Source organism: Podarcis cretensis (assembly GCF_951804945.1).
Source record: "Podarcis cretensis genome assembly, chromosome: 10".
Taxonomy (NCBI): Eukaryota; Metazoa; Chordata; class Lepidosauria; order Squamata; family Lacertidae; genus Podarcis; species Podarcis cretensis.
In genome coordinates, this window is record NC_137179.1 from 34,902,202 (window position 1) to 34,928,245 (window position 26,044).

General features: G+C 41.9%; 1 protein-coding gene and 1 long non-coding RNA gene across 2 annotated transcripts; one reads left to right on the top strand and one right to left on the bottom strand.

The window, feature by feature from the left end:
• Window positions 1–326: 326 nt before the first annotated feature.
• On the top strand, window positions 327–23,068 carry LOC307224787 (sodium-coupled monocarboxylate transporter 1-like). Its single transcript, XM_079991909.1, has 15 exons — window positions 327–1,550; window positions 3,611–3,676; window positions 5,032–5,083; window positions 5,649–5,716; window positions 7,250–7,404; window positions 8,784–8,924; window positions 10,508–10,637; window positions 11,862–11,950; window positions 13,986–14,095; window positions 14,718–14,785; window positions 17,353–17,439; window positions 18,606–18,781; window positions 19,575–19,681; window positions 21,046–21,131; window positions 22,739–23,068. Exons 1-15 carry the CDS (start codon window positions 1,194–1,196, stop codon window positions 23,036–23,038), a joined length of 1,992 nt encoding a protein of 663 aa, XP_079848035.1. The 5' UTR covers window positions 327–1,193; the 3' UTR covers window positions 23,039–23,068.
• Window positions 19,688–25,937, bottom strand: LOC307224817. Its single transcript, XR_013842764.1, has 3 exons — window positions 25,877–25,937; window positions 23,807–23,995; window positions 19,688–20,290 (listed from the first exon to the last, which is right to left on the bottom strand). It is a non-coding gene; the product is annotated as an uncharacterized lncRNA (long non-coding RNA).
• Window positions 25,938–26,044: the final 107 nt, after the last annotated feature.

Below are 26,044 nucleotides of genomic sequence, written 5' to 3' on the forward strand. Positions count from 1 at the left end.
TATAAAAAAGACCTTCATTGTCTCTGTTGAAAGGTGCAAGGATTTCCTCCTCACCTATGTGTTCTGCTACAACACAAATGCATGACTCGGGTTTATGGGAGAGTTCTATCCCTTTCCCCTCTCTTGAGAACTACCTTACAGTGGTACCTCGGGTATAGTACTTAATTCATTCTGGAGGTCTGTACTTAACCTGAAACTGTTCTTAACCTGAAGCACCACTTTAGCTAATGGGGCCTCCCGCTGCTGCCGCGCCGCCAGGGCACGATTTGTGTTCTCATCCTGAAGCAAAGTTCTTAACCTGAAGCACTATTTCTGGGTTAGCGGAGTCTGTAACCTGAAGCGTATGTAACCTGAAGTGTGTGTAACCCGAGGTACCACTGTACTTGCTTTTATTAGTGAATATCCCTTTAAGAAAACAAACCCCTCTGCATCCCCCTCCCTTCCTAATCAAAGGTTCTGACTCATGGCTTTTACTGCTGGCAGCCATTTTGCCTGCCACTCCCTTCCTGGCCTCTCTAGGGAAAGGAGCTCCTTCTCTGTTTTTTCTTTACCCATTTGACCTTGGGGTTCCCCTTTTCATTCCCTCTAGAACTGTAGCCATTCTTCTTTACCTCTCTAAGTACTGGGGTTCCTATTTCTCCTGTCTTTCTATTTGTAGCAAAGCCTTGTTTATTCAGGCCTCCCCCCCCCCCCACTTCCCTCAAAGACATTGTCAGCAGCAGCTGCTTTCTGAGTTGCTGCTTCACTTCTCCTGGGACATCTTCTTCACCATTTCCCCACTGAAGTTCTCCACTTTGAGAGTCCGTTCTGTTTTCTACAGGCCTCCCCCCCCCCAGCCATTTTTTTTTTCATACCTAGCAGTTATCAGGGTTGCAGCACCTCCATTTTCCTCAAAATTAAGACAGGCTGTTTTTCTTTTTTAAATTAAAGATGAAGGAACTTCAAAAAACCCACGGCCTCTCCACACAGAGTTAGGCTTAGCTTTAAGAAAAGATTTAGGACTGAGGAGAGAACAGCAGGGCAAAGGGGGCAATGGGCATGCGGGCAAAGACTTTGCACCTGGCTGGTGGCATCCGTGAGGTTATGCAGCCCTAGAAGCGCCTCCTTTGCGATTGCTTCCCAGGGTAGCGAGAGCCTTCCTTCTTCCTTCCGTCTTCCTCTTGTCTATATTTGCTGCCTTCAATTTGGGCCTCATGTCAGCCCGCTTCGACTTAGACCCTGCTGACCGCTTCACGGATCTCGACCAGCTGGTCTTTGCGGCCATGCTGTTGGGTTCCGTGTTCATTGGCATCTTTGTCGCCATGGGCGAAGCCCATCTAAGTCACAGTGACTATTTGATGGGCAGCCACAGAATGAATTGTTTGCCTGTGGCATTCTCCCTCGCAGCTAGCTTCACGTCTGCGTTGACCATGCTGGAGACCCCGGCTGAGGTCTACCGCTTTGGGAGCACTGCGGGACTCCTCGGTATTGCCTATTGCATCATGGTGGTGATCAGCGCCGAAGTGTTTCTACCCATTTACTACAGGCTGGATATCGGCAGCACCTATGAGGTAGGTAGGAGGTTGCCATGGCCTTTCCAAACCTGTTCCTAGGGCTGAAGACTACTGGTTCCCTGCAAGAGGCATTCTTGTAGCTGTGGCCCATTTCCCCCCATTAATGTTACCTGTGGGCCTGGGTGGAAAGGAGCAGCTTTCAATTGAGCCTGCATTTTTCTTGCATTTTCCCCAGACCAGGACTCAAGGCAGCGTACAGATAAAAATGTAAAAACACAGATCGGAATATTAGATAGAAGAAGTAATGTAAATAAGTACAGGCAAATGGCTTCCAATGCATATGCTATCTTAAAAAAAAAATTTTTTTTTTACATATTTAAGGAAAATTTCACGCGCTAATGGTAACATTCCTTTTCCATGGTGTTGGATTTTTATTTCCAATAATTTAGAAATTTGTTTGTTTGTTAAAAAAGACAATTTAAGTAAAGGAAGAGCATATTATGGTTAAATCTTTGATTCTAAGTTTTTGAAATCTCAGTAAAGGAAAATAAAATGGAGCTAGAATTACAGATGGTGAAATATAAGCACTCTAGCTGAGATTCCTGCATTGCAGGGGGTCTCTACAATTCAAACTCTACAATTCAGTGATTCAATTATTAATATTAGAACACTGATTATTACTTTATTCCTGTGTTTATTTGCTATCTTTATATCCTACTTTTTCCTCCAAGGAACTTTGAGTAGAGTACCGTATTTTTTGCCCTATAGGACACACTTTTTCCCCTCCAAAAATGAAGGGGAAATGTGTGTGCGTCCTATGGGGCGAATGCAGGCTTTCCCGGGCTTCCTGCAGCTCTGCGCCACCCTCCGGATCCCGGCGCGAAGCCGCACGGGGCTCCAGAGGGTGGCGCAGAGCTGCCTGCGCTCCCAGGCTTCCTGCAGCTCTGCGCCACCCTCCGGAGTCCGGTGCAAAGCCGCGCGGGGCTCCGGAGGGTGGCACAGAGCTGCCTGCATTTCGAAGCCTGGTGCGCGCTGAAGAGCGCGCCCGGGCTTCGCGCACCTCTCCGCAAGCCTGGGGAGACCGGCGCGGCTCCCTAGGCTTGCGGATAGCAGGCTGTTCTGGGGGCTGGGGTCGGGGGAAGCTCGGGCTTCCCCCGCGCCTGCCCCGTGCCTGGGGGGGGGGGAATACATTTTCGTCCTATGGGGCGAAAAATACGGTACCTTATTTCCGGTTTTCCGGGATCAGTGATTTCCAAATTTTTGTCCCTATGGACCACCTGAAAATTGAAAAATATCTGGGTGTACTGCTGCTGCTTGTTGCGTCTGTCTTTCATAGCAGTTTTAATACACTATGCTAGATGCTGCATTATCTGTAACCATTTTTACAGACAAGCCTTGGACCACATGAATGGTGTTCCATGAACCCCCTGTATTAGATAATCCTTCTGAAGTGGATTAGGCCAGCTTCATGGCTGAGTGGGTTAGTAACCCAGGTCTCTACTGTTCTAGTACACTAACTTCTACAACATGCAGGCACGAGCAGAATGCAATTTAACTGTTTGAAGCCCTCATCCTAGAGATACTCAAATGTTTTCACTCCAAACTCTCATGTGGGGATGGGGAAGAAAATCTTCAACAGGCTGCAACTTGCATTCTCCCTTCTTTTCTCTTAGTCATATATGCCATTTAAACAGGAAAAAATATGTAGAAGAACATAAGCATACTTATCAGGCAACAGCAAACCCAGACATACAAAAAATGATTCAGGAGATCTATAATTAGGGTCTCCCACTTAAAAACAACAAGTCATTGGAAGCTGGACATAGCAAGTTTATATGGAGAGGTGATACTCTGGGAAGAAGATGTTTATTCCTTTCCTCTCATTTCCTTTTCCTGACCTAAATTGCTCTCATTCCCCACAGCTTCTAATAGCTACAGAGGAGTCATCTCACTAATTGCACAAAGTTCCATTGACAAACTGATATTTACCCAGCTAATTCTCTGAGATATGTACTTAATTTCATTTTAAAGGAATGGTGTCAATACTATTTCTACATATTAAGTAGATTCAGTATAAATATGCATGTTTTGTATAAAATAATTTGTCTCTTTTGCAGTACTTGCAGCTTCGATACAATAAATATATACGCATGCTTGGAACAGTCATGTTTATGATAATAACGGCAAGTACAGTGCAAGATGATGATCTTTTGTATTATTCTATTGTAAATTATAGTTGGACCATAATGTTTAGTTACATAATATTAAATATAAATGTCACTTCCAGAGCTGCTCTTACTCCCAACTAGTTTCTTTGACCTTAGTGCTGATAATTTATCAATTGGAATGCCACATCTGGCTACTGTTTGACATCTTTTTGCAGTGTAGTATAGATTGCTTGGCCTTGCTTTAGATTTAAATTAGTTCTCTATTTATCACTTTCCCAAGGACCACATTTTTCAGAGAAGATGCAAACTTCAGTTATGTTCCCTTCTTGTTACAAACAGATGGAAGTGGAACAGGGAATAATGCATTCATTTATGTCCTAATATCCTACGAGTGCCATAATATACTTTGGTTTCTCTTTTTACCTAAACTGAATACCATGGGCTGATCTATTTGGACCGTTTGGCTGTAGAGGATTGTATCAGAATACAGATTTCTTCAAACCCTTCACAATATAGTTATACAATATGCTGCTTGCAAGGGAGTATAGGCATAAAGATAATAATTGCTAGAAGAGAAATAGGTAAAGCGCATTGGTATTCTACAGAGGCTTACTGCTTACTGTATGTATATACATACTGTAGCAAAGAATCTCAAGTGTCTGCATTAAAAGTGCATTAATTATGAGATATCTCTTTTGGGTCTCATGTGAGTTGATGTAGCTGAAATGACAGACATATAGTTAGTATGCTAAGAAATGTCTGATGATTTGTTTGTTTGTATTTGAACAGAGCCAAATTTAATACCATGGTGTTACAACAATTTTTTACTATAAACGCTAACATAGCAATACATAGATATAATGGGTGGACTACTTTCCATTGGCTTCAAACAGCACTGGCAGTCATTTTATGAATAAATAAATAAATGGAATTCTAGAAAAAGTCTGGGCAGGCCTTTAAGTGGGTCGTATACGAAGGGTTTATTCCTTCAATGGCTTTTCATTTGAAAAAGAAAAAAAATCACAGTGCCACTACCAATACCAGGTCCTCATTTAGTTTTATAAGATGAACCATGAGAAGGGTTTTCACCTTTTGTGATTCTAGACTCTGCTGGTGTTTAGGTTTATTATTTACCTCATTTTGAAACATTTCCTGCTCTCTAGCTACTCTCATAGTTTACCTTTATAATTTGCTTCAGTTCTGCCTGAATTAGAGTCTGTGAAGTTTAAAATTTACCTAACTCTTTTCAATGAATTGATCTAGTAACAGTTGCTATTTTACATTTAAATCAGTGTAAGCTGGCATAGGACAAATGATTCTGAGAGAGACCATATATTTCACATGGATGTTTATTTGTTCCACCTCCTCAGATAATATACACTGGAATTGTTCTATTTTCTCCATCACACGCCTTGAATAAAGGTAATGTGGAAATACTGTTAAATACATTTTTAAAAATTAAGGAAAAGTTTGACCTGTTATCTTTAATGTGATATTGCAAGATGTAGGCTGACTTCTGTAGGTGTTAAACGAAAAACATGAGTGAAATTATGTGTGCCCTGCTGTGTGTAAATAGTATGACACCAAAGTCAATATACAGTCATACCTTGGGTTACAGACGCTTCAGGTTGCGTTTTTTTTGGGTTACGGACCACCGAAACCCAGAAGTACCGGAACAGGTTACTTCCGAGTTTAGGCGGTCATGCATGCGCAGAAGTGCCGAATTGCAACCCGCGCGTGATGGTAGAACTGTGCAACAGTGGAACAGACCACCATGCAAGGTGGTGGAGTCTGCTTCATTGGACTTTTTAAAGCAGAGGTTGGGTGCTCAAGTATACCTGTTGCTTACTGTTGAATAAGTATTTATATTCCTTGTCAATAGCAAGCTTAAAATTCATAAATGTGGTGATTTTTCATATGCATTATTTTTTGTTATCTTTCCATTATTTAATTTAATTGTGTTATGTATCTTTCCCCCCTTTTTCAGTTACAGGAGTTCAGTTGTGGGAGTCTATTATTTCAACAGCAGTAATCTGTACTTTCTATTGCACAGTGGTATGTTAAGAACTTGTTTTAATAAACAAATGTTCTATTTAAGATTTATGTGGTAAAAAATAAAGAATAACTGCATATAGAACCCTGGTAACTATAACAAGGAATTCTAATCCAGTGATTGCTACATCTCTCTGTCTGCTAGAACACTCTTATTGATTGGTTGGTTGGTTGGTTGGTTGACTGACTGGTCTGCTAGGAGGCTCATATCAATGAGGCCATCTATATGATTCCCAGGGAGAATCCCATCCAGGTACTGACCAAAACCAAGCCTGTTCAGCTTCAGCAAGGTGGTCTCAAATGCTTTCAGACCATAGCCTGATATCACATCCTCTTAGCAGGCTAGTAAAAAATGTAGGAGCCCATGAACTTTTGTGGGCTTATCTATACTTATACTGGTTTTAGACAACTGTAATGATCCGTGACATCCTTAAATTTTCTGTCTCTCTCTGACAAGCACTGGGAGTCCTCTCGAGCAAGGCATTCTTGGCAAGATGGCCTAAGACAGTGGTTTTCAGTCAGTGTGCCACAGCACCCTGGGGTGCCTTGAAGGATGGTCAGGGGTGCCATGGGCAACACTGGTCTCTTTCCCTCTTTCCTTCCCTCCTTCCTTCTGATGCCCTCTTGCGACAAATCTGCCTCCCAAAGGCTAGCACAGCTGTTTGTTGCAGCAGCCCTGGCTACAAGCTCCTCAGGCGAATGGTGCGTCAGGGACTGGCCAAGAGATGCTGGTTTCCTGGAGCTTAGGTAGCCTTGGAGTAAGCAAGCAGTGGGTGAGGGAGCCCAGTCCACCAGTCCTTGCTGTTGGGAACGGACAGACAAGTGGAAGGCCGGCCGGGCAGGAAGGAGCTGTGTTAGCCTTTCTTGTGCTTGCTGTGTGCAATGCCTGCCTGCCTGGGAGGTGAGAATCCAGTGCCAGAGGGGAGCCTTTCTACCATGCAGGCCCAGTGGCACCTACTGCTGCCTTCCAGGGTGAATAAGATGGTGGCCTCACATTCACTTTTGGCCAGTCTCTGTTGGGCTACTAAGGCTGGGGGCATCCTCTTCCCAGGCCCCCCAGGGGTGCAGCATGAGGAGGCACCTCTCTTTGGGGTGGGGACGGGGCGGCTCAGAGACCAGGGGCAGTGGTGGCTGCTGCCCATATGACTTCCAAGAAGAGGAGAGAAGAGAGGAGGCTGAGGGAACTCTCCACAAAGGAGAGTTTGAAAAGGGGTGAGGGGATGCTGGCTCTGCAGGCTTCTGAGGCTTGGAGCACATTTCCCCACAGGGGAGCTGCAGAAATAATGTAGTTGGTCAAGGGAGCCATAGACTCAAAGGTTGAAAACCTCTGGCCTAGGAGACTGCCTGCAGCTTCACTGCTATGGCTAGAAACTCTCTTTAAAATTTAAAGCTAAATTTAAAGTCAATGCTGTTAAAATTAGTGTGATTATTTAACTGAGCAAGGACACAGGAACTGGTGCATAAAAATTGAAGCAATTCTACAGAACTATAGGTAGAACTACTTTACTACATACTGTATCTGCTCTTTCCAAATAGGGTGGCCTAAAAGCAGTAGTTTGGACAGATGTTTTCCAGTTTACGCTGATGATATGTGCGCTTCTGGCAGTGCTTATACGGGCTCTGATTATTAAAGGAGGAATTGGTCCTATTATAGATGATGCTGTCGATGGAGGAAGAATAACAAAATGGGAGTAAGTGTCTTTTTGTTTAGGCTGCAGTGTAATACCTCAAACATTGAAACGTTTTGGTGTTTAGGTTTCAATGAGTCAACAACGGTAGAAGTAGCATCCTTGATAAAATCTCATGAGCATGGATAAACAGTTGTATCCGGCTGAGCCATACTCAGATTAAACCCATTGAAATCAATGGACTTTAACTAACTTAGATTGGATCTACTCCCAAGTATGATTTATTTATTCATTTATATATATAAAAATACACACTTCCATTTATTAAAAATATAAATATTTTATAAAAAAATATGCAAGTACAGTAAAACTTAAAATACCATAAACATTAAAAAATAATCATACCAATGACCAACTCATCTGGAAAAACTTCAAACAGCTGGGTGTCAACTCAGTGCTTCTCCAGATTTCCTTTTGTACTGCACTTTCCAGGAACGGGTTTTCACTTTTCAAGTCCATGTGCAAGAAGTTCTTCTTCTTCTTCTTCTTTTGGTCCTGGCACTTTCCACAAGGAAACGCACTGTTTACTGTTGAACAGTGCTTCCCCCCCCCCAAAAAAAAATACGTTTAGGGGTACTCTCAGTTTCCTACTCATATTGGAATACTGCCCCTCAATGAGGCCAAACTTAGATTCACAAAATGTTTAGGGGTATCCGTACCCCTGTGCCCCCCCCCCCCCGAAAAAAGCATTGCTGTTGAATTTTAACAAGTGGCAATTGGGTTTTCTGCAGATTGCCGTTTGTTCCACTTCAGTGATAAATGGTAAGTGTTTCTTGGGAAGGTGCTGGGACAAAACAAAAACCACTCGGACTTGAAAAGTGCAGACCTCCTTTTGGAAAGCACAGTGCAAAAGGAAGTCTGGATGAGCTCTTAGTTGGATACAACTCAATGAGTTGATAGTTTCACATAAAGTGAGCATGAGAGGTATACATACATAGATAAAAGGAAGTTTACTACCAATCTGAAACTCTTTGAATAAATATTTCCTAGTGTCAGTAGGGTGGTATGTTCTATGGGTGACATTTCCTGTTAACCAACAATACTGCCATCCACCTTTAGGAAGACATCGGAAGGCAGCCATGTATAGGGAAGTTTTTAATGTTTGATGTCTTACTGTGTTTTAATTTGTTGGAAGCTGCCCAGAGTAGCTGGGGTAATCCAGTCAGATTGGTGGCATATAAATAATAATAATAATAATAATAATAATAATAATAATAATAATAATATATAGTTTGGTACTGGGGGTGTCACCCAGAGCATAGACTGGGATGAAGAGGATTCTTTTTTGAAAAGTTCTAAAATCCCCCTTTTCTTTCACTAATCTCAGATTTATTTTTATGTCAAAACCTATACTTTTAAAATACATATATTTTGTCTCTTAGCTTTGACCCAAACCCTCTGCGAAGGCATACATTCTGGACAGTAGTTGTTGGTGGTACTTTCACTTGGCTTAGCGTATATGGAACCAATCACTGTCAAGTTCAACGATACCTTGCCTGCAGATCGCAACGTGAGGCAAAAAAGTAAGTCCACATATTGTACAGTCATACCTCATGTTACGTTTGCTTCAGGTTGAGCATTTTCAGGTTGCGTCTTGCAGCGACCCAGAAGTAACGGAACAGGTTACTTCCGGGTTTTGCCGCAAAATGACGTCACACGGATGTGCAGAAGCAGCAAATCTCGACACACGCAGACGCGGGTTGCGTTCTCTTCAGGTTGTAAATGGGCCTCCAGAACGTATCCTGTTCGCAATCAGAGGTACCACTGTATATCTCTTACTGCAATTCACATATTCTGAAGTGCAGCAGTAGGAGGCTGACATGCTCTTGCCTGTAAGGATGGCTGACCTGTCTTTCAACTAACGGGTTCCCCATGCAACATATTTTTGTGCATTAACTTCACAGAGAAATGTGATTTGTAGATAGAAACTACCGTATATACTCGAGTATAAGCCGACCCAAATATAAGCCGAGGCATCTAATTTTAGCACAAAAAAACTGGGAAAACTTATTGACTCAAGTATAAGCCGGTTCACCACACCACAAACCTGGTGTGGCGGCAGCGGCGGTGGAAGAACAAGCAGCCCAAAAGGGCTGCTTTCGGGCTGCTCCTCCTCCTCTGCCTTTGCTGCTGTTGGCAGCGGCAAAGGCAGCGGCAAAGGCAGAGGAGGAGGAAGGAGCAGCCTGAAAGGGCTCCTTTCAGGCCGCCCGTCCCTCCGCTGCTGCCGCCCGCCTCACTTGATTATAAGCCGAGGGGGGCTTTTTCAGCATAAAAAATGTACTGAAAAAGTCAGCTTATACTCGAGTATATACGGTAATTTTCAAAAATTGGATCACCCATGCAGAATTGGAGCAATTGCTGAGTACTTTGCCATTTTGGAGAATCTTAAAGGGCATATTTCTTCTTACATTGCATATTTACCAAAAAAACATGTTGGTGAAAATAAGTTACCTAAATTTCTATTTTGCTAATATGATAAATTAACACTAGATATCATTTTGCTTATTTATTTATATGACAAAATTTATATACCACTTGATTGCAGTAAAACCCCTAGAAATATTATAATTCTCAATAAGATAGTTAAGGACAATACATTTTGTAATAACTCAACAGAGATTAAAATATGCTATAAGCAGGAGCCAGAGAGTACAGCAAAGGCACCTGCCTGACAGGGAGTTCCAAAGTATAGGAACTAAAAAAGTTTGATGTATTCGAACTATGAAATGACTAGAATGTGTCACCTGTAATAATGCCAGATCTGTGCTTAGCAATAATTTGTAGTGTTGCCAATGCAGGAAACATCTTTCACATCAGAAAGAGAGTGCCATGAGTAGACCTATTCTCTGTGCAGCAAAGCTTTCCAAAAGCTTGGTGGTATACCCTGAAATGAAAAACTCCTTGCATTAATTCACAGGATTTCCCTTGCATCCGATGGCTTTTTATGAGGCATGATGTTAGCTAGATATGTGTTCTTACAATCTTCTGCTGCTTTTGGAGTCTGAGTACCTTGATACATTAATGTGGCAGTACTCCTCTATTTTAAAATAATTTTGTTAAGAACAAAGCTTTGTTAGCTTTCTTCTCTAACTTTTTTTTTAAACAGATCTCTGTATATAACTCTTGTGGGAATCTGCTTAATTCTGTGTTTTGCAATTGGATGTGGATTTGCAATGTACTCTATATACAAGGATTGTGACCCATGGACTGCCGGCTTTGTGTCAGCACCAGATCAGGTTTAGTTTACTACTGAGTGAAATACTTAAATATGAATTTGATCTACTCTCTGTGTATCTCCCATGGAACTATTTGAGTTTTGAGTAGGGCTTTTGGAAAGATAACATTATTAACATATTATGACAAATAGGAATAAAGGAAAGTGCTATTTTACTTGAAATAATGGACAGATATAATGAAATCAGGAAATAAGAATTTTATATTTATGCAGTTGTATAATTTTATTTTTTCTGTAACAAAAAAGTGTGGTGTGTGAAAATAAACTGAAGCCACATATTTGAAAATAAATCTTTATTTTGAACTTAAATAATATCTGAACTTATAACAATACAGGAATGATACATTAATTAGTTATAAAAGTATTTGTATACTGCTGCATCATAAAGAAATACAGATTACAGCAATAAAAACAAATACAATAAAACCATAAAAGTTCAAAACAGTTAAAAACTGATCTCAATTAACCATTGTGAAAGGACACATGCTCAATTGCAGAATGGAAAAGTTTTCAGCAGGTATTTAAAAATCGGCACAAAAGGCATCTGCTGATGTCTTTTGAGTCAAACTCATTGGATTCAGTGCAACAGCCAGAGTTAACATGAACATTTAGCTTTCCCCTGCCCTCTGTTGAAGTAGTGGAGCAGTTTAGGAGAGTCATAGGTTTGCAGCTTTTGTCTGCAACCTGGAGGTTCTCTTGCACATTTTTCCTTTTTGTGGCTCTGGCCAGGATGATTCAGATTCTTTACATGCCTGTTTGGCATAGGCGGCAGCTGCTCACCTACTCTTTATCTCTTCCTCACTTCTTTCAGCTGTGGATGATGACATCCCTTGGAAAACGGGCTTCTCGGCTCACAAAGAAATCAAGTCAGTACTCACGGGTGGTCTGTAGGCCAGCCCTACATAGATTTTCCAGTCCCAAGGCATCTCCACCCACAAGCTCACACTCCACATCCCAACATAAGCTCCCTCATGACATAAGTACTGGGCACCAAGCCCTGTGCATGCCAGCTGTAGCGAGTACCCAATATGCCAAGATGCCTCACACATCAGAAGATCAAAGCATATTTCTCTTCACAGCCATGGCCTCCGTTGGAGAGCTACAGTTTAAATGGAACATAGTATGACATGACTAAAATGTTTAAAGTTATATTATTCAGACACAGGTTATATATTTAAATGACAGCAAAAAATTAAAACCTCGATTTTGGGGGGATTTTTTTTAGATCATGCCATATCTTGTGATGGATATTTTGGGAGACTTTCCGGGACTTCCGGGACTTTTTGTGGCTGGGACCTTCAGTGGAACATTAAGGTAAATTTGCAAATTGCCATCCTAGATCTAGATTCTGGAAAGTAACTGATTAGTTCTAGCCCATCTTTTTATGCTAAAACTGTGACTCTCGGAACAAATGACAAGCTATGCACATGGTGTATTTTTGCAGTCACTATTGTTTTAACATTAAATTACTGCTGTGAGTGGCACAGGCAAAATTAGAAGTTAAAGCTACTACTTAAGAGTTAAAAATGCATAGATATTGAAGTGAGTTTTAATCCGTTTTGACTCTATTGCTATTTTAACTTCTTGAAAGTTTAAATTATTGTTGCATTTTTTTCATATTGCTGTTGTTTTATATTCTTTGTAAACTACTTTGAGGTTGTTGGTTTTTTAAACAATCAAGCGGAGTATAAATTTAATGAAATAAATAGATAAATAAAATGCAACACCAAACCATACATAATGCACATTTTGGCCCTCAATCATTTGTTGTTGTATCATGCGGAAGCTTCATGATAGGTTACTCTGATTTATCACAACCATAATGTTTCACAAGAAAAGAAGGGAAATCAGCAGGATGCTAGGAATGCTTCAAAGGCTAGTTAACACCACAGGTGTTGTTAACATTAGAAACTGTATGATGTTAAAACATGGTGAGCATGCAGATATTATCAAGGGTAATAGGATGTGAAAGAAGGAGGTTTAAACCCCTACAGACTTAAAGTCCATAAAAATTGCCCTTTTGGTTCAGCAATTAGCATTAGGAAAAAACTCCCATTGGAAGCAAAGGGACTCTTTGCTTTAAATGCTAATTGCCTTGTTGCGGAAGCTGACATTTAGGAATTTACACTTGCAAGGATGCCTTAAACCTTCCCTTCCCCATGTGCTGCTAACTTTGAGAACAAGTGCATGCTGGGCCTGTTAACATTTATTCTGATCCAGTGTACCCCCACCATTTATTTTTTAAAACTGTGGGCATTACCCAGGAACCAGAGCAATTCTGTAGTTTCTGGAGAAATACTGTATTTTGGTATGTTTTCTCTCAAGCTTCAATGTAACTTAAGCACTGTGTCCTTATTCAAGCTGTGTTGAATCCTAAGTGTGTACATCTGAGAAGGCTTCCTTTTCACCTGGAATTTTGGAGACAGGGTGGGGATATTAACCAGGCAATTCCGTCAGGTGAAGACATCACTCCGCCCTCTGGTACAGTGGGTACTTCAGTACACAACTCATAGTGCTGATGTGTACAGTGATAGGCAAATTAGCTTTGAAACACAACTGCGTATTATGTTGGAAATGCGTGCACAGTCTTAAATTTAAAAAGAAAATATGAGTTCCAACTTACTATAAGTTCCAACATTGAGTGGGGAACTTGGTATAATCTCATAGGAGCTGTGGTGCCAGTGGCACTACAGTGGAGATACCAGCTCTATAGCTTGGCAAAAATGTTTTCCACACCTGATGTCATTTTCCATGGAATGCTAATGCAGATGATAAATTTACCAAGTGGTTAATGTAGGAAAGCCATTCCACTTTTGACTCTAAACTTTTAACTAGCATTAGAATCGTGGTAGAAGGGGGTAGAATCTCACCCTGGTTTTGTCAATACACTGAGGTCCAGTGCCGAGGGCCTTCTGGCGGTTCCCTCACTGCAAGAGGGAACCAGGCAGAGGGCCTTCTTGGTGGTGGCGCCCGCCCTGTGGAATGCCCTCCCATCAGATGTCAAGGAAATAAACAACTATCTGACTTTTAGAAGACATCTGAACTGTTTAGGAATTTTTTAAATATCTGATGTTTTAATCTGTTGGGAGCTGCCCAGAGTGGCTAGGGAAACCCAGCCGGATGGGTGGGATATAAATAATCTATTCTTATTCTTATAAATGACTAAACAAATTTGTGGTGAAAACCCCTTACTGCTTTGTGAGTTGGTCATCTGTATTAAAACTCTGTTTCTGCAGCTCCTCAAATTAGTTTAATTCCCTTGATTCAGTTTTTAATATTTTTGAACTATTTAAATATTTTAAATATTTGTCAGTAAAGATGCAAAATATTTTAATTTTACATTCCTTAGTACAATGTCTTCCAGCATCAATGCGTTAGCTGTTGTAACTGTAGAAGATCTTATTAAACCTAATTTCAAAGTCTCTGAAACAAACTTGGCATGGATTTCCGTTGGAACTAGTAAGTTTACATGTGACATCTTCTATCTTAAAAAACAACCCTGTATCCTCTTCCCCTGCTAATAATAAAATACAACAGAGTTATACTAGAAAAGATAAGGGGTAAGGTTAGAACATGTGTGGGTCCAACAACAACTGGGAGGCCACCATTTTCCTCTGGCAGAGCTGGGATTTGAGCTAGGTGTCCCAGATCTAAGTCCATCTCTAGTTGCTGAACCATTTTGGCTTTAGGCCATAACTGAATTTAGGCCAAGAGTAACATGGCAATTTCAAATTTATTAGGAAGATGTTGGACAAGGGAGTTTCTTACTCTAGTCATAAATGATACTCAGCTAAACATGCATAGTAAGCTTTTTTTAGCCATGCAAATAGGGTGTAACAGAAATTTCATGTGCTAATTGTATTATGTTTAAACTAATATCTAGCATTTAAGGCTCTTGAAAAATTATTTTCATATTAGTCCTCTGCTAAGGGGGGAGGAAATGGCAGTTTATTGGTTTGAGCATTCCTCAGAGTAAATCCTAATAGCCACATGTGATTTTATAATTGGCAAACAGAGAAACTTTTAAATCAGTTGCATAATTAAGTTGTCCTATAAACGTTTTATGCATTTATCCAACTAGAGGTGCTGTATGGTTCAGTGTGCCTTTCCATGGCTGGAGTGGCATCTGTTATGTCTAGCTTTTTACAGGTAGGTGTCATTTAACTGCTATTTTAAGTCTCATCCTTCTTAAAATAAGTTGCTGTATTGTTGTGTGCACTTCCAAAATGTTAATTTTCATAATTTAGTGCTCTGCTGGCAGCTTCAGTGACTACCATCATCCATCTTCCCAAAGGCACTCTGGGAAGGAAGAATGGTGGTGACACAAGCTCTCGTCCTGAGCTGCCAAAGGTACCAGCAGAGTTACTGGTTTTTAAAAAGTAAATGAAAGGGAAGAAAAGGGAAGGAGCAATTCCTCTCCTAGAAAGTTGCAAATTGCTTGGACTGCCCCAATTTGCCGACAAGACCCTCTGCAGTCAGGTGAGCTCTAAAGCAGGGTGAAAGGAGACCATCCCTAGTTTGCTTTAGTAATTATGTGGGCTTGGGAAATGAATCTCTAACCTGGCTATGTTGAGTGAAACTCGTTGAAAAAGTAATCAATTTAAATACAGTATACCAAGAAATTTGATTGACTCTTTTTCCTATGCTCAAATAGATTATCCCTGGTATTCTTATACTGTACTGCCTATTGGTGTGTTTTTTTAAGTACTTGCTGTAGTAGGGATGCAGTTAATACCATTGGGGTTTTTATTCACCAGTGCATGAAGTTTGTTAGAATGGAGTGGGATGCCATTCCACTTGTTCAAACAGACCTAAAACAAGCTTTTACACATATATAATTGATGCTGATTCAATTTGAAACAAAACCATTGCACTTCCCTTTGTCCTGCAATGATTCCCAAAGCAAAAATCACATATAACCTGAGGGAGGCAGGAATGCTTTCAATATCCTTCAGTATATCTGCTCCCATTTAGTTTGGAGAAAGGTCGTGAAACTATTGCCTTTTCCCCAGTTTACCAGCAATCTGTCTAGATAGCAGGGTGCTAGTTTACCTCCCTAAGAAGTTATTATTTCAGATTGAAATGTATTCTTGGTCCTTTCTGATTCTATGCTGTGGGAGTGGTGAGAGAGGTGCACAGATCTTTAATTGGATCAGGTTATCCTTGTCCCACTACATAAAACAAAACATGCAACACAAACATGTAGTGCTGCCAGGCAGATGGGAAGAAGGGGCAGCTAACCCACCTTTGCAGGACATGCCCCATTGTACTTGAAGCGACTCAGAGATAAATAAATCTTTGCTACCACTTTGATGGCTCAAAAGTACAATTTGGAGGGGTGGAAGGCTCTAGGGTAGGAGATTCTCTGAAGGTCGCCGCCATCTATGCCCATTCCGACAGGAAGCAAAGACTTCCTTTAATTTGTGTCAGGGTTGAGATCCCTGATGGCAAAGGAAGGTAAAGGTATATGATGCTCATGGACCTACCCCAAAGGGATTGGAGCAACTTGAATCATTACCATTCACCTCATAAACTATATTACAAGGATCACAAGATGTGCAGGCATAGGAGCCGTTTTTGTAGTTGCTGTAGAGATGAACACCATTGGGGGTTGCCAGTGCAATGCCCAGGGGTGACAGTGTGCCCACCAATACACCCAATGAAGATCTTAAGAAATTATTCTCAATTACTCAGTGGGTCCAACTTTTCCCACACCAAACTATGCCCATCCTTGACAAGGACCAATCATGCCTGACCCCTGCAGATCTCCCATAGATACTCTAGTGGTGTTCACAATAATCTTTGTGGTTTAGTGGCACACCCTCCAGGGGATATTGTTTTGCCCTTGTTTCAGTGTGATCTGGATCAACCTGGGTTTCAACAAATGAAGCAGACACTAGAAAGTCTCCTTTCTAGAATGGAATTTACATTAACATGTTTTGCTGAGAGTCTGAGGGATTTCGTTGTTGAAGTAGACAGGCTAGTTCCTTGGTAATTGCCTTATGTGTGGGTCTTTAGTATAGGAAAGGAGGCTGCTTTGTGCCAGAGGCCAAATGGGCCTCACCTGGCTGGTAGTGAGAATCACAGTAGGCAGAGTGGTGTGTAAGAGCTGGAAGCAAAGAGTGAGAGCCATGCTTGATTTCTGTTTGAATCCAAGGCTGTAGCTATGAGAGAAGCAAGACCTTAGGCGCAGGTTTTGTATTTTTGGAAGTAAACCATATCATAAAGACAGTACAGGTTCCACTGCCCCTCATTCCAAGGAAACCAAAGCCTGAGGATATGCCTGGAACCTCTGGAATCTCGCACCGCTTAGAGATTGGGGTGATGCACCATTATTCTTTCTCATTAGGTTCACGGAGCTATGGTAATGGTTAACAGGGCACTGAATATAGTGCAACATGGGACATCTGCCACAGTATCATTTGAGGGCTGCTTCTCTCTGGTTAAATCCATCTAACAATATTTGTGTCTGTTCACACATTTATGAAACATTTTATTGGCCTCAGTTTGCTCAGAGGATTCTCCTCAGTAAGTACTCATGAAGTGTTTTGGCCTGCCATATACAAGTATTGCTACATTTTACCTTGAAAATTTTCCTCTTGCATCCCTAGCAGAAAATGGGTATTTTTATTTAGGTAAATTTCTATTCTGGAGAAAAACAATAAGTAATGCTTCCTGTACTTACCAGAGTTTGTTATTTTTCCTCCCTACCTCAGGCAGCATTCAGTCTTTTTGGAATAGTTGGTGGCCCTCTTTTGGGGATATTTTCTTTGGGCATCCTCATGCCTTTCGCAAATTCTAAAGTAAGTACTTGTCTTTCATCCTACTCTCCCTAAATGGAGCGGGTATGGAGTGGTGATCACCTTTCATATTTTAGCATTTCAGAGAGTTCCTTGTGTCATTACCAAGCATCTTCACACACAGAGTGAAACAGACTCTTTGTTCAGACAAGACTTAATGCTATGCCATGGTTTAGCATTCTGTCAACAAGCAATTGGGAGCCCAACACTCACCCACTATCTCTCAGCGCCTTGTGTGTGGTCCTGCCCTGCCATTAACCCTGGTTGGATGCAATCCATAATTCGCCATTTCATTGGAAGTGGCAAACTATGGCTCCCTTCTAGGATAAGGAGGCAAAAACCATTAGGGAAGAGTGTTAGCCTACATTAGGGGAAAGTGTTAGCCTAGAGTCCTGACTACAATGGTTTGGTTATTTCTCAACCACCCTGAAATATAAAAGGCAAAGTGTTACAATGAATTTAATCTAAAAAACATTTTCCATTGTAGAAAACTTCAAATAAACTGTACTGATAACTCTGCACAAGGAGCAGTCCTTTAGTTATTACATCTTAAAGGCCTTTACGATCAATTTAAGAACTACAGCGTAGATCCCAGGTTGAAGTAACGCAAATAAGCCCAAGTGAAAACACATGTTCTGGAAGCACTTGTTACCAACAGTACTTTAATTTCAGTATAAAAGTAGAGTGCATTCTACAACTGGGAACTTGAAAAATAAGCCAGTTTGAACTCTTAGTTATTCTTGAAAAGAGTTCTCCAGGAAATAAATGTTTGGAGAAAAGCAAATGCCTTGTGGTCTATTAACTTTGGTTAATAGAATTTATTTTCATTATGATGTTGCTATCTTAGCTTCAACTTCTTCACTAAGTTACAGGTAGGCTTCCTGATGCAGAGTCCCATATACACAGAAATAGGCACACAGAATTTCTCTGCAGTTGCTTCTGGGTCTGCTTTCTCCATTGTAACAAATGGCGAACTGCAACAGAGCACTGGGTTGAGGGCAAGGACTTTTAAAAAATGGTGCCCTAAAAGTAGCCAATAAGACTCGTTTAATATTGGGTAGGTGGCATTAATTTCCTTTAAAGAACTGGACCCAGGGCCTTTTGGTTTTTACATGATTTTTCTCTATTGTTATTGTTTAGCTTTCATTGTGTGTAACTTTGTTTCTTAGGGTGCATTTTCAGGTCTACTTTGTGGGTTTATTATTGTTTTGTGGATTGGATTTGGGTCTCGGAGGCACCCTGCCCCTCCACACAGAACATTGCCGTTGCCCCTTTCAGTTAGAAACTGTACAAAATACAATACTACACAGTTAACTACTACTCTCCATCCTACAACTTCTGCAAGGTACGTACAAGAAGTCAGTGACAAATTTGATACGATTGAATGTTTCATATTGTTTGGCTTTTTTATAGTATAGTATGTTTTCGTACATTCTTTTAACTTCATTTTTTATTGACCTTTACTATGTTATTGTTGGTCCTCTTAGGATTCTTTTTGGCACAAACATTATGTACGTGCTCCTATATAAATTGAAATATATACAGCAAGGCAAATCTGGTAACTTTAATGATGGATGCTTTACTTATCATTCAGTTTCTTAAAAAGTAAACAAAGTATCATTAATACAGCGATCTGTATGCCTGAACATCAAAAAGGTGTGTTGGTTACCTACCCACAGAACAGAAAACTATTTCATAATCCTCCCTATGTCTTTAGGATTGCATACCAGCTGCAATTCTGTGTATGTCTGCTCAGAACTAAGTCCTATTGAATTCAATGGGACTTACTCTCGGGAGGTTTGTACAGCCTTTAGCAGTTTAAATTATAGTGGGTAGGATTCAACTAATGAGTCCCATCAGTGGACACCCTGCGCAAGGACACTGGCTTGAGCTGTGGGCTTTCCCCGCTCTCCTCTACCTGCATTGTACAAACTAGCTCAGGGGGACAATCAGGAGAGCCCCTGGAACAGCACATGGGGGCAGGAAAGGGAGACCATTACAGCTGGCAAGCCAAAATGCTTGCCCTGGCAGAACAATAATCTTAGCACAATGTTGAATTCCTCTCAGTGTGTTTGTGGATAGTATTATTACATAATTCTATGAAATTAATATTAAATCTTTTATTTGTTTAATTCCAGACCTGACAAAAAAGATTACTGGTGGTTCTCACTGTCATATCTATACTTCAACCCATTAGGAACTTTGATCACATTTACTGTGGGATCAGTTATGAGTTTAGTAACAGGTACCTTTTTCTGGTTTTGACATAAGCATCAAAATTTGTGTCTGCAGTTCTTTCTGATTTGTTGCTATATGTATTTGAGGTATAACACATGCTTCCTTAGTCTGTCTATCGTTTCCCCCTACAAATGTAGGCCTTCATTGAGCAGCTATGTCCATACTAACAAACGATATGTGCTCAGTTTTTATCGGCCCTTTTCTATAGAAATGATTGGCCCTGGAAGAAGTGTAGTCGTGCACAACTAATTATATGCAGAATCTAGAGGTCCCAGGTGGCCATCCACATTAGTGGGTGCATCCAAGCATTCTCTCTTGGGTGTTGGAGGTCACTATGTGAGTTTAGTGTGCCCTATCACTAAGAGGCAGGGAACTCTGTATCTTCAAAGAAAGTGCTCAGCTGAGGCCTTAGTTTGTTTCCCGCCTCCACTTGGAAGCAGACTACTTGAACACTGCTGTCCTCCGCATTCTTCTACTCAGGCCTGTACCTTTCTTTCTCATTGTCTCTATTAATTCTGCAGCCATTTTCTTCTGTCCTCCTACGTCTCTGCTCAGATCTTTGTCTCTGGGGGAGGGAGGAATGCCTCTTTTCTTTCTCTCCTCAGATCTTGTTTCTCTGAAGAGGAAAACAAAATGAACAACCCTTTCTCGGCCTCTCTCACCAGCCATTTTCTCCCTCTTCTGGTTCCTGAGAAAGACTAGGATTGGGAAAGCATTTTAGAAGCAGACCACTGTGCTCTCCTTGCATGTGTGTGTGCTCCACTGAGAGATGCTACACCAAGAGCTTTGTGGTAGCTGCATCCCTGACCTGATTCCCCGAGAGAGCAGTATCAAAATTGGTCACAGATTGCTCTTTGGAACACTGTGGAGCCAGATCTGCTCAAAGCAGCTGGGAACTCAGCACCCAATCTCCTGCACCTTCTGCAGCAGGTGGTGATGCAGAGTCAGCCCAAAGTAGAATCTGCCACATCCCTGCCCTCTTGTTTCATCAGCAGCCTAGGAATAGCATTTTCTCTCTATTACCTCATCTCCTCTGCCTCTTTTCTTTTTGCTGATACAGAACCATCAGCCAGCTACCTTCCTCCCTGTGTCCCGAGAAAGGACTAGGGTGAAGGTCTTTCCTTGGAGCAATACATTCTGGGTGAGTGGCTGGGAAGCCACCTGCGCTGCTGCCACTTTGCCAACAACACCCATCGTCTTTGGCCATGCTTACACAGGCTGAAGGATGCTAAAATTCATCAATGTCTGGAGGACCAAAGGTTCCCCACACCTGGGCTTAGGAGTGTACATAATCAGGTTATATCAGTACCTGAACTGCACTAGTCTTAATAAAAAGTATTGAGAGAGATCGTGTTGTTTATTATCTTCTAGGGGGATTAGACCAACATGTGGAAAGCAAACTTATGTATGGCAAAGAGGACATAATGGCCAACTTCAGGTATTGGAAAAAGAAATGGGTAAGTAAGGTTTTAAGTTCTCATATGTATTTCATAGGCAGATAGCTTATCCTTGCTTCACCACTTCTCCAAGGAAAACCTGCAATTTAGTGCTGAATCAGAGTGGATGGTAGTCAGATTTTCCATTAATTGCCATTTGTTGCCAAAGAGGTTTTCCAGGGAAAAGCAGCAAAGGCACTGGTGCCTAGAAAGCATGGGGCCAGCAGAAGTGTGGACAACCCCAGGGTCTATCCATCTTAACTATGCTGTATGCTTATTTAAATTCACAACCTAATCTCAGACATTCTATGCAAGCATGCATGCACTAGGAGCACAAGGGTTCCTTGTGGAGTACCAGTTCCAACTAAAGATCTTCCTGTCTCCTCATCACCCTTGGTGGGACTTCCTTGCCCTTCTCCAAGGCCTGGGTACATAGGATTCAACAGCAGGTGTCAAATGTGTAGGGTGTAAGGGTTTTGAACATGTGCAAGATCTAGTTCAGAAAGTAATCCAGCCAGAGATTTCTCAGTAAATTTAGCCATTGTGGAATAAGAAGAGATCCTCTTGTAAATCAGAAACTGGTTCAAGTAACAGGAAGCAGAGGGTAGGCATAAATGGACAGTTATTCCAAGGGAGGGATGTAGAAAGCAGAATCCTCTAAGGACTTGTGTTGGGACCTGTTTTTTAACTTGTTCATAAATGGTCTAGAGCAGTGTTCCCCAAACTTGGGTCTCCAGTTGCCCAAGAATGAGACCTTGAGGTAATAGCTCAATGAAGAAGTTGAACCAATGTGCAGCAGCTGTGAAAAAGGCAAATTCCATGCTAGGGAGCATTAGAAAAGAAAATGAAACTGCCCAAATCATAATGCCAGTATATCAATCTATGGTGCAACTGCATTTGGAATAATGTGTACAGTTGTGGTTGCCTCACGTCAGAAAGGATATTGTAGAGTTGGAAGAGCTTCAGAAAAGGGGCAACTGAAATGATCAAGGAAAGTGGAGTGACTCCCCTGTCACTAAAGGTTGCAGGATGGGGGTGGTGGTGTTTAGAGAAAAGGCAAATAAGAGGTGACATGATAAAGATGTATAAAAAAAGTTTATTCTCTCATAACACAACTTCATTGGCCTCAATTAAGCTGAATGTTTAAAGATTCAGGATAGAGCAAAGAAAGGTTTTCTTCATTCAGCATAAACTATAGAATTCTCTCCCATAAGAGGCAGTGATAACTACCAACCTCAGTGGATTTAAGAGAGGATCCATACAATTTCATGGATAAGGCCACCAGTGTCTACTAATCCTGATGTACTTGTTCTATCTCCACAGTTTGAGGTTATGGTTCTGAATACCATCTGTTGGAAATGGCAGGAGGGGATAATGCTATTCCACCGAAATCCTGCTTGTGTGCTTTCCATAGGCATCTGATTGGCTGTTGTGAGAGCAGGCCCAATCCAGCAGGCTCTTCTTATTTTCACACACACTGCATTTACTGGAGCAAGGTCATGCCTTTCAACCACAGCTTTTATACCTAATCCCATTGAAACTAGTGCTCTTAAGCGTAGTTGGCACTGAACTTTGCAAGAAACTAGAATTTTCTTATATATATGAAATTCTGACTGTTACAATTATAGGTACAGCTGTCCAATAGGCTTCGTCCAACAGTGCAGCCAATACAGCCAGTGGCTTGTGACCAATTACCGTCTACAACTGGTGCTGTAGAAGATGCCCTACCTTTGGAAGATAACAGAGAAAGAAAGAGCATCCTACTTTCGGAAGGGAAGAGCAATCTACTTTTGGAACCGAAGAGCACCCAACTTTTGGAAGGGAAGAGCAATCTACTTTTGGAACCGAAGAGCAACCTACTTTTGAAAGGGAAGAGCAACCAAATTTTGAAAGGGAAGAGCGGCCTACTTCAAAAGCATCTCAAGTGAAAAATAAAAATGAGCATGCAGTACAAAGTCCAGCTGTGTTTGGTTTTATTAATTCTAATTAAAAATGGAAACTCTGGGTCCCCCTCCCAGTAAATCAATGTTGAAACAGTCAGTTTGGTAACCAAAGTTCAAGCAAACTTGCTTGTTTTTTGTGTGAACGTGAGCATGTGGCAAAGCAACAATTCAGTAAAAACTGTGAATCAAAATTAGTCTCACAGTCTTAACCACCATGTTTCCCATGTAATGTCTTGTTTGGCCCTGACAAATAGCAGTTGGACCCCTGCCCCTAAAAACCACGATTTGAACTGGTTGCAAAAATCACACTTAGGCTCCATGAAACCTCTAAGGAATAAGAAAGAGATCAGCTATTAGGAAGGGCTTCATATCTTATTTTTACTATATAATGCTTGGACACTTGACTGCAAAACTAAACACACTTGCTTATTAGGAAGCCCCATTGAACCTAATGGAACGTATTCCTAGGTAAACAAGCTTAGGAGTGCACTAATACTATTAAGAAGGTACTTATCTCAGGGAACTAAGATAAGAAATAGAGAGCTAGGGATGTAGTTCACTGTTTTATATTTGTCTATTGATTGCTGCTGGGCAGGGTCATTAGCATACAGTAGGCATTGTGCGCCTGTCCCTGCCATCTGACGCCCAGCTTCATTTCTCTGTTTTACTGGAATCGGCAGAGGCAATGACTTTTTCAGCTGGTGCCTTGGTGCAGTTGTGGACGAACAAAATAGATACTGATAACATTGATACCTTGCAGTTGAGCAGTTTCCAGGACTGGGAACCAGGGAGTGTACCAATTTTGGAGACAATCACAGACTCTTTAAAGAAACAGGTACATAGCTTGGGGTGCTCCTAAAGCCATCTCTGTGACTGGAGGCTCGGGTAACCTCTGTGTTGAATATCGGCAAGAATGATTTCAGTAGGAAGTGGAACCGAGCACTGTAATAAGAGGAAACGAAACAAACTAGTGGACTCAAAGCCCAGTTTCTGTACCTTTCTGGATCAGCTTCAAAGCAAATTCCAGAATGGATTATATCAAGGAAGGTATCCTTCCTTGGCAGCCTTGCTTTTTCTTACAGCCTAGTATAGCCCTGCCAGTACTCCCAAAGATGCAGCAGGTAAATTTATGAGACCAGTTGACATTATACAACTATTTTGGCTGCTTTAATCAAATTAAAACTTGATTAGTGGATTCATCTCCAGAGGGGCATCCAATTATAATCTGGATGGATTGCATTGCCTAAGCTATGCATTGTACACATGACTTTCAACATCACCTTTGTTGGCGTAATCTATTTTGACATCTTTTCTGATGCTTCTAGGCTCCCTGATTTGCTTTCAAAGCTGAAGCAATTCAGGCAGTACCAGAGCAGAGTGTATCCCAGGGCTTTGTAGCTAGCAGAAGTCAGCCACTCCATCTCCACAGCTCTCCCTCACTAGTCAGACAGCTCTTGAACAATCCTGACAGTCTGGGCAGCAGTGGGTTCTTAGGAGCAGAGGCCAAGTATTGCTCAATAATGACTCTACACTGTTACTGTCAGGGGCTCAGGAGCAGAGGCACAGGGAAGAGAGGAGATGGAGAGCGAAGGGGAAGAATCTGAGGGGAGCGTAGGAGAAGAGGACAGTGGACCAAGGGATTCCATGAGCCTCTCCAGCGAATCGGAAGATTCACAGAAGGGGGCGCCAGTGGCCAGGGGTAGGGGGTTCCCAAGGGGAACGCCCCAGGAGCAAGGGGGCAGCAGGGACTCCCAGAGCAGTAGTTGGAAATCAGGACCAGCTTCCCCACCAGAGCAGAGTGGGGGGGAAGAGTCCCAAGGATCGGGGCCAGTGCATTCCCCACCAGGGAGAGAAGATGAGGCAGGGCTGACCACGCCTCCATCAGAAAGTCGGACAACGGAGGGGAGGTCAGATCCGGCCAGTATCCCGGAAGAGGGAAGCAGTGACCGAAGTAGTGTAACGGTTAGGAGAAAGGTCACTGGGTTGGCGCGAGAGGCAAGTTCAAATGTACAGGAGCGCGGGACAGCAGAGAATGAGGATTGGGAACCGGGTCCTAAAGCCCGCCGGAAACAGGGGGAGGAGCTAAGCGACTCAGCGTCGGAAGAGTCCAGAAAGGGCAATGCCCCAGCGGGCAGGAGGACCCAGAAGAGGAGAGAGCAGCGGAAAAGGTGGAGCAGGGCTAGGATCTTAAACTGGTGTCAGAGGGGAGGAGACTCAGACGGGACTTCGCCGATCTAGGGTTTAAGATGTAGGGCTGCGCGCTGCGGCTTTGAAATGGAAATTGAACTTCAATAAAGACTTTTGTACATTACGACAGCCTAGCGTTGGTCCTCTGTGAGCTGGGACCTAGAGGCAGCTCTGACAGTTACTAACAAGCCTCCCACTCCTCCACTTCACAGTGTCCACAGCTTGTTTCCTTGAAATATAGTCTCCCATATAAATGACTGTTGGAACCACTAAGATCAGGCATAGGCAAACTCGGCCCTCCAGATGTTTTGGGACTACAACTCCCATCATCCCTGACCACAGGTCCTGTTAGCTAGGGATGATGGGAGTATTAGTCCCAAAACATCTGGAGGGCTGAGTTTGCCTATGCCTGACTTAGATCCTCAGAGGAAACCCTATTGGTGGCACTATATCTTACAGATTGCTATAGGGTCATGTGACCTGCAAGGTTGCATTTTACATGGTTGCCCCTGTAGTCTGGAACACACTTCCCTCTGTGATTTTCTCTGCAAGAGAAAAACCAGGAAGATTTTGACTGGGAGAGTATTCCAGAACCATGGAAGCACTGCAAGGCTCCTGTAACTCGTGCTCACTCACCAAATATCTTGAAATTGCACCAAGAGGAAGGTCTTCGATGATCTTAATTCTCAAGCAGGCCTATATGGGAGCAAACAGTCTCAAAGGTGACGTGATCCATCACATGATCAAATTTAAAAAGACATATGTCATATTAAATATCCAATAACTTAGATTTTTAAAATAATT

What these genes read in the sequence shown, in the direction of transcription:
- LOC307224787 (XM_079991909.1), top strand. Translation starts at nt 1,194, where the DNA reads ATGTCAGCCCGCTTCGACTTAGACCCTGCTGACCGCTTCACGGATCTC. An exon ending in ATGGATTTCCGTTGGAACTA is followed by an intron (nt 14,096 to 14,717) that starts GTAAGTTTACAT and finishes TTATCCAACTAG; the next exon opens with AGGTGCTGTATGGTTCAGTG. An exon ending in TTATGTCTAGCTTTTTACAG is followed by an intron (nt 14,786 to 17,352) that starts GTAGGTGTCATT and finishes TCCCTACCTCAG; the next exon opens with GCAGCATTCAGTCTTTTTGG.